General features: G+C 39.3%; 1 protein-coding gene across 1 annotated transcript in view; it reads right to left on the bottom strand.

Moving 5' to 3' along the window:
- AMHR2 (anti-Mullerian hormone receptor type 2) overlaps window positions 1-13,759 on the bottom strand; it is a 744,441-nt gene that overhangs the window by 61,225 nt on the left and 669,457 nt on the right. Inside the window, exons 9-10 of the mRNA XM_044082197.1 lie at window positions 12,688-12,835; window positions 11,483-11,619 (exon numbers count right to left, since the gene is read on the bottom strand). Coding sequence (XP_043938132.1) covers window positions 11,483-11,619; window positions 12,688-12,835 — 285 coding nt within the window. The remainder of the gene's footprint in view (window positions 1-11,482; window positions 11,620-12,687; window positions 12,836-13,759) is intronic.

Raw genomic sequence — 13,759 nt, 5'->3', positions numbered from 1 at the left:
GAGAAGTGTATTTCAGTCACTAACCATACAGTGTATCACATCACATACCCCCATGCCCTCCCAAGCTCTTAACTCAAGAATCAGAAACAAAAGATCCAACAATCAGGAACAGATTTTAAATCTCTTATATAGTTAGAAAGTTACATTAGCAAGCATTATTTTGAAGGACATAAAACCTGAAACTCATATGCCTGACATTTAGTGATTATCTGTAACCCAGAACAATTTGCCAGTCACAAATTTTATAAGGCGCAGAACAAAATAATTCTTAGTTTCCTTGCTACAAAATTCTGACAAAAAAACAAAAATAATTGGAGGAGGGGTGCAAGAGGGACATATTTTAAACATTATTTTTAGGGAGGATTCAAACCCTGTACTTTGGTAATTGGTATGAAGGATCAAGGTTACAGCTTAAGGGTTCCATCCAAGGCAAAGTGCAAGACATCTTATTCCAGTGAATAAATACACTCAGAAAACAACACTGCAGTGCTTTGCAGCATGTCAGGATATCCACACATAAATGAAAAAAAAAAAACTAAAAGGCGCACGTCATTGAGACAGATACTGCTATAGATTAGATCTAGGAATGCTTCTCTAAGAGGTACGCTTGAGATGGGCATTCCATATGGAACAGACCTGTACTGCAGATATCCAGAAACTCAAATTCTCAGGAAGTGAAAATGGCAATGAAATATAACAGTATTTCAAACATTGTTCAAAATATGATAAGAAATTCAACTTTTGGAACGAGGCACTTTCTGCTATGTGTATATTTTAAAAGGTAATTCTCCCTATGACTATACACAAGCTAAGACACCCCAACCCACTTCTGCTTGCTTAAAACTGTTACTCAGATTAATTTACTGCTTTTGTGAACAAATCAGTACAAACACAACTTGCATCTAGCAAAACGAAAATAGGCTAAATTGCAGTAATGGAAAATATAACACCCTGGCACAGCAGCACAAGCAAAAGAAAATGCATCCTGAAGTTTAATGTGATAACAGGATATGTAGAAAGCATTTTAAAACTGAAGATTTAATGTCTGAGTATTAAAGGCATGGTACATTCATAGGCAACAAAATATTTAGCTAAATTATGAGTTGTTGTGTCTTTTGGCTTTTCCCGGTTAGGGGTCGCCACAACGGAACTCCGGTCTGCTAATGATTGGCAGTAGATTTTTACATGCAGAGTTGCCGGCCCTGATGCACAACCTTCAATGAAGGTACGCCCATTCACGCATGTCTCCACACAGAAGACGCTCTAGCTGAGAATCGAACAGGACAACGTCTTACTGTGAGGCGACAATGCTACCGAAGCACCACCACCGCAGTTTAGCTAAATTATGAGTACATATACAATATTAAATAGTTTAGTCATGCAGTTACCCATTGTCCCTGTAGTAGTTGCAACTGTATGCAACAGGAGATGTTTAACCATTTTGGCCTAAAACTTCAAATAATTCTGCTCATTGTGTATTTTGACTGGGAGATAATAATAATAAAAATAATAACAATTTTTTAACCAGGTAGGACCACTTGACAAACAATATTTTTCAGGGGTGACCCAAGAGCAATGTCTGGTAAAGTGACTTGCTCAAAGCCATGCAGTAAGCAAATAAGGACTGATGGAATCAAACCCTGTATGACAGGAGCTGCAACTCATATCCTTAATGCTCTGTATCAACTGCCAGACATTTATTTATTTATTTAAGTTTGATGACAGGGGAAGTCCACTGGGCCAAGAAGAGCCCATTTTCAGTGGAAACCACGGGAGAAAAGCTCCACAATAATTGCAAGTTACATTTCACATGTTATAAAAGGACATAGTTCATACAGCTAATTGAACATTTACAGTTAAGCTCCATACTATTTGTAATTGGCTTGTCACAATGTTACAAAAATGAAAAGACATAATTCAATACAGAAATTTCAACATTTATATAAAGTGAATACTTCTGTTATAAACTCAATTGTAGGTTTAACATTTCAAAATATATAGCTACTAGCCATTAGTAGGTTAGGAAGATATTATGCATGGAGAGGGTAATAGTACATTTGAGATTGGAGAGTACAGTACAATAGATATTAGAGAGAAAATTCGTTTTTAGTAGGGGAGGGATTGTTTTGGGTGGGGTGAAGTAATAGTAGAGGTAGTTGGATGAGTCAGTGCAAGGTGAAATGTGGGGGGAGAGGTTTAAGTTGGAGCAAGGTAAGGGCATTCCCATTTGGAAGAAAGATGAGAGAGTAGCTGAGATTTGAAATTTGTATGGTTAGATAGGTTGTGTAGGTGTGTGGGGAGAGAGTTCCACTGTTTAGCTAAGGAGTGGGACAACAGTAGGTGGCCAGGAGGTTGTGCAGGCTTGTGGACCTGAAGGAGGTTTTGTTTTTTGGATCTGAGTGAGCGGTTGGGAATGTAAGGTTTTAAGGAAGTAGCGAGAGCTGGGCAGTTGGCAGGTTTAAAGATGAGCTTGTGAGCAATGGTGAGTTGTAGGTAACTGATGTAGTTGGGTAGTTCAAGCCAGTTGAGGGTGAGGAGGGACTGGCAGTGGTGGGAAGAGTTTTTTTGAATTGGTTGCAAATTTGGAGATCTTGTGGTAGCAGGATTCAAGTTTGGACCGAAGGCCAAGATGGAGATTGGTGAAAAGAGGGGCACCATACATAAGGGAGGGGAGTAGGAAGGTGGATGCAAGAGTTTGATGGGTAGAGGGGCTTAGGAAGCGGTTGTGCCTGTAGAGGAGACCTAACTTTTGGTGGACTCTCTTGATTGTGGAGTGGATGTGGGTGTCAAATTTTAGTTCTTCATCAATAATGATGTCAAGAAGCTTGGTGTTGGGAACAATTTCAAGGAGGGTATTGTTTTGGCTCTGTATGATGAATGCAGATTTGTCAATGGAGTTTTTGGTAGGGGAAAAAAACATTAGCTTGGTTTTATTTGTATTTAGTGTCAGATGGTTAGACTGCATCCAGGTTTCTGTTTTGGAGAAGGCTAGTTGGGTTTTTGCTAGGAGCTTGGAGGGGGAGAAGGCTGAGCAGATGGTTGTTAAGTCATCTGCATACTGGATGATAGATGAGTCTGGGATGGATTGGTGAAAGTTAATGAATAGGTTGAAGAGAAGAGTGCCAATAACAGAACCTTGGGGACACCTGTGGGTGTGGGAAGGAAGGGGGAGGTTGAAATTTTCCATTGGACAGCTTGTTGGCAGTTGGATAAGTAACTGGAAAACCAGGCAATGGTGGTGGGAGAGAGGTGTAGGGTGGAGAGTTGGGATATAAGTAGGGTGTGTGAGATGGTGTCAAAGGCCTTTGACAGATGCAGGAATAGTGTGGATACAAACTTGCCTGAGTCGCATTCGAGGATTCTGGTTTCAAGAAAGGAAAGAAGGGCAGTCATGGTGCTGTGACCAGGGCAGAAGCCATGTTGGGTAGGGGAGAGGAAATTGTTTAGTGTTAGGTGTGCCATGAGTTGTGCTTGTATTGTTTTCTCTAGTATTTTAGAAAGAGGGGAAAGGATGTCACGAGGCCTGAAGTTGGTGGTATCAGTATTTTTGCCACCTTTGTGGAGGAGGATGATGTAAGCATGGCGCCAGATAGAAGGGACGTATGATTCTTGTATGGCTCTGTTTATAAGAATAGAGATGGGATAGACAATGCTGTCTGCAGATTGTTTGAGGAAGGTGGGTGGAAGGTTGTCGGGTGCATTGTGACAGGATTTGAGTTTGAGAAGTCTTTTTATAGTGCTTGTGGGGATGGGCTTGAGGTAAAAGGATGTGGAGGAAGGTTGATGATTGGGGTGGTGATTGGGGCAGGAGGGGGTGGTGGTGGAGGAGGGGGGTCGGAAAGAGGCTGATAGTTTAGCTATGCAGTCTATGAAGAATGAATTGAACTGGCTGGCTGTTTCAAGGTTGGAGAGGTTCGGGTCTGGGCAGGGGTTTCTTTGTTGCGGCATGGATGAGATGGAGTCCCAGAATTTTTGGGGATTTGTTGAGTGTAAGGTCTGGAGTTTGGAGTAGTGGGCTTTGCAGTCTTTAATTATTAGTTTTTTTGCGGAGTTTCATAGTTGCTTATACTCTAGGAGGGTGTTAGAGTTTTTATGTTTTTTATATTGTTTCCATTTTTTGTCCCTTTGATGCAAGGCTAGTTTAGTATCTTTTGATAACCATGGGCAGGGATTGGTTTTGATGCATATGGTTCGAGGGGGGGGGTGTTGCTGATTGAGAAGGGTTAGGAATGAATGGTTAAAGAAGGAAACGGCATCATCTAGAGGAAGGTTTTTTAGAGGGGACCAGTCAGTATGCTTTAAGCATTCGGAGAAAGTTAGAGCATTGAAAGAGGAGAGGTTGTGGGTTTGGATGTAGTGGTGTTGTTTATGCAGTGTAGATGGGAGATGGTTGGTGAAGGCTGGTAGGTGATCGCTGAGAGGATCAGGTAATGTTCCGGCTTTGGTGATAAGGTTTGGGTGAGTTGTTAGGATCCAGTCAATGATGGTACCAGAGGTACCATCTTTATTTGGTCTGGTTGGAGATTGTATCAGTTAGGAGAAGTTGTACAAGTTGATTGTGTGGGACGGGGCTTCAGAGTTAATAGTATTCCAGTTGATGTTGGTATCACCGGGTATATAGGTTTCATTTTTTTATATTGGAGGAGAACCAGGATAGGATGTTTTCAAGAGTTTTGATATTATCACCAGGGGAATAGAGAGGGCAGCGATACATATGGATTTGTGGTTGTTTATTTTTAGTAAACCTGTTATAATTTCAGCATTGGCAAAGGTTGGTATTTAATTGGAGTAGGGAGTTATGGTATGGGAGGTGGGGTAGATTATTGCTACTCCACCTCCTTTTTTGTGGGCTCTGTCATTGCAAATGATTTGGAAACTTGGTGGTAGGATTTCAGTATCTTTTATATAGGTTTTCAGCCAGGATTCAGAAACAATGGTAATGTCAGGGTGGTTATGGGATAGCCAGGCATGGAGGTTAGGGATTTTGTTTTTTAGGCTTTGTGCATTAAGTGTTGTAAGGCAAATGGACTTTGAGTTTGTGGGTTGAGTGGAGGGTTTGGTGAGATTGATGTCAGAGATGGGTCCGGGGTTGGAGTGGATGTCACTGGTTAGTGAGAGAGAGAGAGAGAGACGTGGTGGAGTAGAAGAGTGAGGTAGTGTGTTGGCAAGGGTAGCTTGGGTTGTGTGAGAGTAGTAATTTTCTGATACCACATTTAAGAGGGGAGTACGGGGGGGGGGTTGGGTTGGGAGCAGTTTTGGTTTGGTTTACACCTTCCGGGAGGAGCAGCAGTTTCCAAACAGAAAACAATCAGTGAGAAGGTTAACAACTACAGAAACAGGGTAGCCTATCATTTTGGTTTGAATTTTACCTTTCTGTTTGGTTTTATTACTTATGCACCAGTGTGGAGCTGCAGTTCACTAGTTCACTGAGAAGTAGGAAAATAATGTAGTTAGGTCAGGGGGTTTAGAAAGGGACATGCAGTAAGTGCACACTACTGAGGGATGCCCGTGGGACAGACAGAAACAGAGTGTAGTCAGGCAGAGGTTTTTAGCATTTAAAGATGGCACCGCAGCTCAGGGGAGGAATAAATAAACTCTCAAGAGGAAGAGGAAGGGAATAGACAGGATTAACAGGACTGGGAAGTTTACAATAAGATTATGTTAAGAGACCGAGAGAAGGGGGGGGGGGGGCTAAGAGCCAGGGCTTAGAGAAAGCTGTGAGAAAACTAGTTTGACAGGGCTAGGAAACTTACACTAGAATTATATTAGGAGAACAAGAAAAGGGGGGAGGCTATGGACCAGGACTTGGAGAAAGCTGTGAGAAGAGAAAAACAATCAACCAGCTAGCCCAGGTCAGTACCTACAGGTGTCTGTTTATCTTTGTGAATTCAAAAATTGATTTAGTAAAGCATCATCAAAGGAGAATATAAAATAAATGTAAAGGTTTGGGCAACTGTATATATTTATTACAATAAATGGGAGAATAAAATATAAGAATATAAAAGAAATGTGGTATACAAGATAAATAAAATACAAGAATATAAAATAAATGCAAAGCTTTGGAAAAATATATATATTTGTTACAGTAAATGGGAGGAAAAAGGGGGGGCGTCCAGTAGTGTGCACAGCAGAAGAATCAGTAGGAGTATCACAGAGAGAAGATTATAATAGACCTACACTGTTCACAGTCTGTTGATAAAAGTAGAAATCGCAGTGGTTTTTACTGTTTTGTACGGGGTTCCACTATCCGAGTTCTTATATGCAGGCAGTTGCTTCAGGTTTTTTTTTTTGTTGGACCTTTGAATGTGTTTAAGGGACTGTAAGGAGAGAGAGAGATGTTAATATGGAGCCAGAAAAGGGGGGTAGGTGAAGTAAATAAGTGGAAATAAGAGACAGGCAAGGAAATACCACAATTTAAGTAGTTCAGCTAAGCAGTACTTAATCAAATAAATTAGTTAAGGAACAAGCAGTGATAATTAATAAGAAAGTCACCTTGTTCAGTAATATGAAATTCAGTCTATTGCCACCTTAATTTCACAGAATGCAGAGTAATTAATTGCCAGTACATTGCCAGACATAATACCAAATGGCCAGCGAAATCTTAAAAGAGGCTATTTCTGCTACATGTAATTCAGATGGAGTTCTCTTAAAGTTTTGAGAACTGATTATATAGAAGTTTTAATCTGCAACTTTCTGGCAAGTGCGGGGAGGTAGGTAGAAGTAGTGTGAAGGATAGGAAAGGTAGTAATGGAGTTGCCCTTGCATTGACTAGTGACCACCTTTTTTTATCTAGGGACAGGCAGTGAAGATCCCCGTGACAATATTTTTATTTAATGTCATTTGCAACAAATCAGTGTTATTGACAGTATTAAGAATTACAATAGGAAGAGAGTTAGTTCTAATACTGGTATGAGTATTTTTATTTCTGTATATTTTTCCCCCGTTGCCTATTGGCCATCAAGCTCCCACTTATGAGTTTGCTCTATGAGGGACATACCCAGTACAATACCCGGTGAACTGTCCAGAGGAGCCCATCATCTAGGCAGCCATAAGGGATGCCTTTGTCCCCACTCTCATCTGAAGACGCAAGCAATTGGGATATTTTTATTAAACCCTACTGTCATACCTGGTACTGATGTAAACATCTGCATCACAACAGGGACTACTAATACCCCTGTATCTGAGCATGTACATTCCCTTGCATGCTCAGGCAAGGGCTACTATCACTGGCTTGGGTAGCTACAGAATACTTTCCTTCTAATACCAAATCCTGTTTTCCCTGCTACCAGTTCTTTCCCGTTACCACAGGTGTAGCAGTAGAGCCAGCTGGGCAGCCACCACACCCTCACCCAAGGATGGATGAACCGTGACCACTCATTTCCCATCGTCCCACCTTGACTCTACCAGCATTTGACCTGCTATTGAAATTCAGGTCATCTGGGATGTAGTCAGGACTTTGTCTATCTGTGCCATTGAGCTGGGACATGTTATGAGTAGATTGATCCAAGTAATCTTTCCAGCATCAGGGAAGTATGGCAGTCAGATAAGTGATGGCTGCTAACTTCAAAGCAAGGAGTGGGGGAGCTGCAGGAAGCACTGAATGGGAAGGGTCAAATGGAAAGGGGTGGGAATGTATTATGACAGGGCCATCTTTGAGCATTGCTATAGTTTTACATAACCGGTTATACGTTACTACACACATACCTCTCACCTGCCCAGGTTGTCTCAGAATGTTCAGATTTTTGCTACATACTTTTGGTCTGTTCTCATAAAATTTGTAGTTTTCTGCCAAATCGTTGATGGTTGAAGTCACCAAATAATGACAGGCATTTGGGTTTCAGACTTTGCATCCTTCAGAATATGCATGCTAATGCAAAACCTGTTACTCTAACAACTTCATAAGTTTATAAATGCAATAATTAAAATCTGTTCATGTTTTTGGGCCTCTGCCCCCCCCCACACACACACCAAATTAGTCTTGGCTTTGTCCAGATATCTTTCTTAGACGTTTGTGCATGACATTAGTGATTACTGTTAGGATCTCAGAGTCAGATGTAGGGTTAGGCTTTGTCATTTTGAGACAGTTTAAGCCAGGTTACCATGGGTCAAATACCCAATTGTTTCTTATTTGGTCCTCTCCAGTTTAAATTCCAGTTCCAAAGCAAAATATATTTTTTGCACAATCCTGGTAAATGGTTGGCACTTCTTCAATTAATTTAACAAAAGAGGGTAAGACACATTACTCTGATAAAGCTGAACAAATAGTCAGTTGAATAACTCTTCATCTGTGGAAGAGAATTGGCAGCAGGACACATTCTCCAACTAAGAGGTCAGGTCTATTATAAGTGAAGAAGTAAATCTGTTACTATAATAGGATGCCCCCCTCCCCGAGCCAAGACTCTGTGACTGTAAAAATTTTTTCCTCTTCCTGAATCTGTCAGGATTCATTTAGTGTCCACTGTGTCCATTTGTTGCTACTGACATTCCACATGTTGACCTTTATGCCTTTTTTTTTTTTATCATCCATTGTTGACCAGGTTAGTTTCACTAGGCTAGTGGCCTCTTTTCAGGGAGACCCAAGGTGGTATTTATTACTGTTACTGAAAATTTAGTCAGTTCACTGGGAACTTCCCCTATTCTTTTCAATAAGTGCCATGAGATCTTTTACATCTGCCTGAGCTACCTCCAACTCAAACAGATAGGACATTGGTTTAACATCTCAACCAAAGGACAGCATAATCAGGAGTGCAGTATCGCCTTAATGCTACAGTGCAGTGTCAGCAGTTTATTTACCTGGAGTGGGAGTAGAACTCACAGTCTTTTGCACTTCCAGCATCAAAGGTAAGTATGCTATATGTTCAACCACTGACATTGACAAATCTGGTCTTTAGGATTTGACAAGGCAAAGACAAGGTGGTTAATGGTAACTGATGGGGGGTTAAGGTGGATAACAGCTTCATTTCTGACAAGTAAAGCAGCTCAATTTTTTTTTCTTATAACCATGGCTGGGGGAGGTGGGATGATTATAATGTGTGATTACCTTGGACTTCAACTATCCAGGGGAATTCTATATTCTTAACTTTACCACTCACACTACCACTCCTGAGGAGAAATCTATGTTGGGAGCTAGAGCTCCTTTTTTATCATGATTCACTCTATCACTCTTCTGACTACTGCAGGAGGTGAGCTACTGAGAGAACACACATAAATAACAATGAGGAATTCCCTAAAGTGCAATTTCCTCCAAGTGTTATCAAGGCAGAGGGGTCTTAGGAGGCCTAACAGTCAGGGCTGCTAGATAGAAGTCAAAACAGATTAATATAACTAATCTGCTTTGGAAAGAAATATTTCTGTACTTCTTAGCACAATAATGATCCTCAAAACACACAGGAGGAATACTAGGCACACAAACAAAAGGACTAAACTGTACCAACAAATAAAACAAATAGCTATATAAACTGAAAATGTCTGACTAAAAGCAAAGCCGCTGAGGGAAAGTGAGTTAAAGCAGTATACCTCTATTTACTTTAATTAGTCAAGAGGTTCAGAACTATTTTATTTTTAGTTATTTTTTTTTTCTTTATCAAGTTGGTGGGCTGGTCCAAAAACCCTTTTAAGCTATGATCCAGACCTATGGCAAAGTAAAGTATTTTACAATGAGTAAAATTATTTGCTTGAAGTTTAACAAACAGATTGATCAGTTAGCAGTCAGTGCAAAACATCATAGGATTATGATATAAGTTACAGTATTGCCTTAAGATTATTAAAAAGACTATTTAAAAAAAAGAAAAAGAAAAAAGCATGAACTCAGCTCTGACAGAACATTTCAGTATCAAACAGGAAAAGGTACATTTTTAATATAGGTGCTGACTAAGTGAAAATACCTATAATTAACTAAGCATAGTGGTAGGGCTGCTTAAGTCAGGAAATACACACAAGCAGGAAGGACCACTTTTTTCAGGCTGAGGACCAGAGGAGAGTGGACTATCCTTGTTTAAGCTACTACTACCAAACATCTCAAAAGTAACTAAAAATGCTGTCACCTGCCATTCTATTGTCTTGTTATAGAAGCTCTAGAAACAGGTTAATTCCTGCATTAAGGGTCATGCATTGTGCTCAGCACATAAAGAGCAAGCAAACCAGAAAGGCAGCTTTCCTTGAGCACTAAGCTCAGCTGTTAGCTGTTGCCTTCAAAGTTGCATTACTTTCACAAGTATTAGTATATTCTTGCCTTGAAAAGCAAACTTGCTCTCTGGATTGTATCATCTCCCTCACTTTCCACCCCCTTTCTGACACTCTCAGTTGATAGATCTCATTCATTTCTGAGCCAGGGAAACCAGCACTGTAGGAAACAACATTAAAGCTACACCATTGAGGTGTCTATAACTTAATTTCTTTATAATATTTTATTATTTCATAGACAGACCATTGTTTTGAATAATTTCTGCAAAAACAAAAAGTGCTGACACCTTCTGTATCACAGAAGTTTTTTTCCTCATATTCATTTATGCCGAATATTGTACTATCCTTTTTTCATGCACAATTGCTTGTATATCATCCAAATGCATTACCTTGCCATCTACATCTCCCAGGAAACTGATGTCTCTCTAAATCATTGTAAAAGGGCCTCTCTAAAGGGACAAGAAAGAGGTGATCTAATAGTAATTAAATCTCAACAAATTTGTGTGGATACTGCAGTTTTTGCTTGCTTGTAATATTTTTAATGTATGTTCATCTTTTGGCTTTTTTGTTAAAGAAATGACTATAATCATTTTAGACCAAAGACTATTAGGAAAACAGAAGGCAAAGGGAGGAGTGACATTATATACTTTGTTTTTCTTGACTTTTTTGGCTCCTAACTCCAAGTCACCCAGCTAATTTGTCTCCAACAGAAGTCATGATCACTGCAGATGTTGGGTTGGGAGTATATTCAATGACTTAGGAGCCTCCCTAATACTTGACTTGCAGTGACATCAACATATGCATGTGTAGTTCATGTACAGACCTTACATGTGTTACTGCACCCTCCCATGCGTACTAGGTGCACTTGTTAGGTCCTCTGTCATTTCTTTCAAGATGCTGTAGTGTGTAGAATGCCCCCCTCCCTCGCCATTGTTTGGAAACATGAGAGCTAGTTCATGCTGTTTGAGTCTCCCCAGGCAGTAATATGTTTATTCCCAGAACCTCAGTCACCAGCAGTGTAAATGAAAATGTTCTCTGTCTTTGCACCGTCAAGCTAGCAGTACATATTACAAGTCAAACAGAAGCTGACAAAAGCATAAGGTAAGTGAGCAGCATTAGAACAGTAATCAAATTAAGAATTTTATTTTAGATGCAAAATTTGGCATCAGTTATGGCTGCTCTCATGTTTTATTTTCACACTATTTTAAAAGTACATCCTTACTGTTAAATAAATACTAAAATTCAAGCATTCCATGAGAACAAAAACAGATGGAGCTTAATATAGCATTTCTGTTTTTACCTTAGTGTTCTCTTTCCAGATCTGTGGGATTTGTGGTCGTACCATTTTTTCACATACTGCAAATCTAATTTTGTCAGTGGTCAGACACCTACCAAGTTCTTCTTCAAAAGGTAGCTTAAATGCTGGCACGTGGATACCTGAAAGTAAAAATATATTGTAAAAGCAAATATTTCAGAAGTTAAAAGAGGTAACCAACATTATTTTCCTCACCGTTCACCTATTAACTTTCTCTCCCTGTTTTCAACCCTCTATCCCCTGCAGGCATATAAGAACTTGGCTAAAAACTGACACGAGACAGTTTCAGGAGATGGTCTAATCTATGTATTTTCTGGGACTAAGAATTGTTAACATAGGTAAGGTAAGATTTGTCTGAGTCACTGTCGTCCTTTAAATGACAGTTCTTAGATGAAATTGGCATCAAGTATCCCAGTACCTTCCTAGAAATGGAACAATTGCTTCCCCAAGCAGGGGATAGAGGAGAATGCTGTCCTGCTACTTTTAGAAAGAAAACTGTGGGCCAGATTCAATAATGCCTACATGTGTACACTGTTCTGAGTGAACAGAGAACACAGACAAAACTCACACCTTCTTCCTCCTAATTATAGTTTTCCTACTAATATTCTTGCAGCTTTAAATATTGACAGGGATTCATAAAGGTTACCACAAAGTGCAGAGTATATGCACACTTAGTGTAATCTCTGAGTGACTAGAAAGCACAAAAAATGTGCTAAGAATTTTATTGGCTACATTTTGTGTACACTTAGTGTAGGCTTTATTGAATTTGTCCCTGTGTCTAACATCAGCGCTCCATACACAAAAAGTGCATATGCTTCATTCAGACAGTTTCTAATGTGTGTGTGTGTGTGTGTGTGTGTGTGTGTGTGTGTGTGTGTGTGTTTGCATATATGAGTGAGAGACTGACAGAAATAGAGGGAGAAGTCTCTATGTATGACAGTGATTTATAACGCATGTGTACATATACTAAATCCACATTGCGTTAGTAGTAATTATTGCACTTAAAATACAGTAAACATTATGACAAAACTGCCTGGGGCTCAGTTTCCTGTATAAAGTTAGAATTTGAGACTGCATGTAACTTTGTATTATGTAAGGTGAGGTACAGCAACAGCCAGCATTAGAATTGGTACTATGGCTTGCTTTACTGAAGCAGGTTCTTCAATAACAAGAATCAAGGAGTTTCTTACCTTTGAAGAGAGGAGTACATCTCATGAAGATTTCCCATAGGATGAGTCCTAGTGCATATACATCTACCTGCTTTAAAGCAGTCGATACATCCTTGAGTTGTAGAGATTCATCCAGAAGCTCTGGAGAGCGGTATCGCAAACAGCCCACCTGTTGAATAAAAGGGACAGCAGGATTTAAAATACAACAGCTCCCTGCCCTCAGTTAGGCTCCTATTTCATGCATTAATTTAAAAAATAATGAATGAATTATATAGTTTTCTTTGTATTTATATAAAAAGCATAGTTTTTATCTCAAAGTCCAGAATCTCTTGCAACTGATGTTACTATGATTTCACACTGACACATGGAGATGTTAAAATTACTGATTACCGCATTTTCAAGTCAGATGCTCCAAATGATATACATTGTTTCTCAAAGGGTTTGCAGTGAGCATATTTAATACCACAAAGAGATCCTGAGTCTTATTTTTAATAACAGTAGAGGGTGGTTTGAAAATGAAAAAAGAGAATCAGAAATAAGGGCAAATCATCCATCCATCCATCCATAACCCCTTTTCCCATTTTTGCATATGGGGTCACAGTGTCACTTCAAAAAGGGCAACTCTATCTAAAATAATTGATAAAAGCCCAATATCTCAGTGTAAAAATGCTAGTATTATTTTTATCATCATTTGTAGTGGACAAACCAGTTTTAACTTAGTAACATTTTAACGGATACTATATCCCCGTTCATAGTAATTTTGTTTACATGAGTACCTGTGAGGAAGTGCTGCATATACTAGAATTCCTGTAACAAATGTGTTTTAGCAGGTACAACAATCTACAAAAATAACACGCAAAAAATGTAAAAATGAATATATTTATTATTAATATTTGGAGAGATGCAAGCTTCCTTAACTCACCCACATGAGGGGCCTAATTTCACAAATGACCATTGACAATATTTTTATATGTTTAAATCTTGTGCTGTACAAACTAAAAAACTGTTCTGCAACATGCATGTAATATACAAGATATATATTTTTATATGAGTATATCACAATTTAATACTCACCAAATCGAATTGCTCGAAA

This window comes from Protopterus annectens, chromosome 9.part0, assembly GCF_019279795.1.
Source record: "Protopterus annectens isolate FY-2018-M chromosome 9.part0, PAN1.0, whole genome shotgun sequence".
Classification (NCBI taxonomy): domain Eukaryota; kingdom Metazoa; phylum Chordata; order Ceratodontiformes; family Protopteridae; genus Protopterus; species Protopterus annectens.
This window is presented reverse-complemented; position numbering and strand designations above follow the sequence as displayed.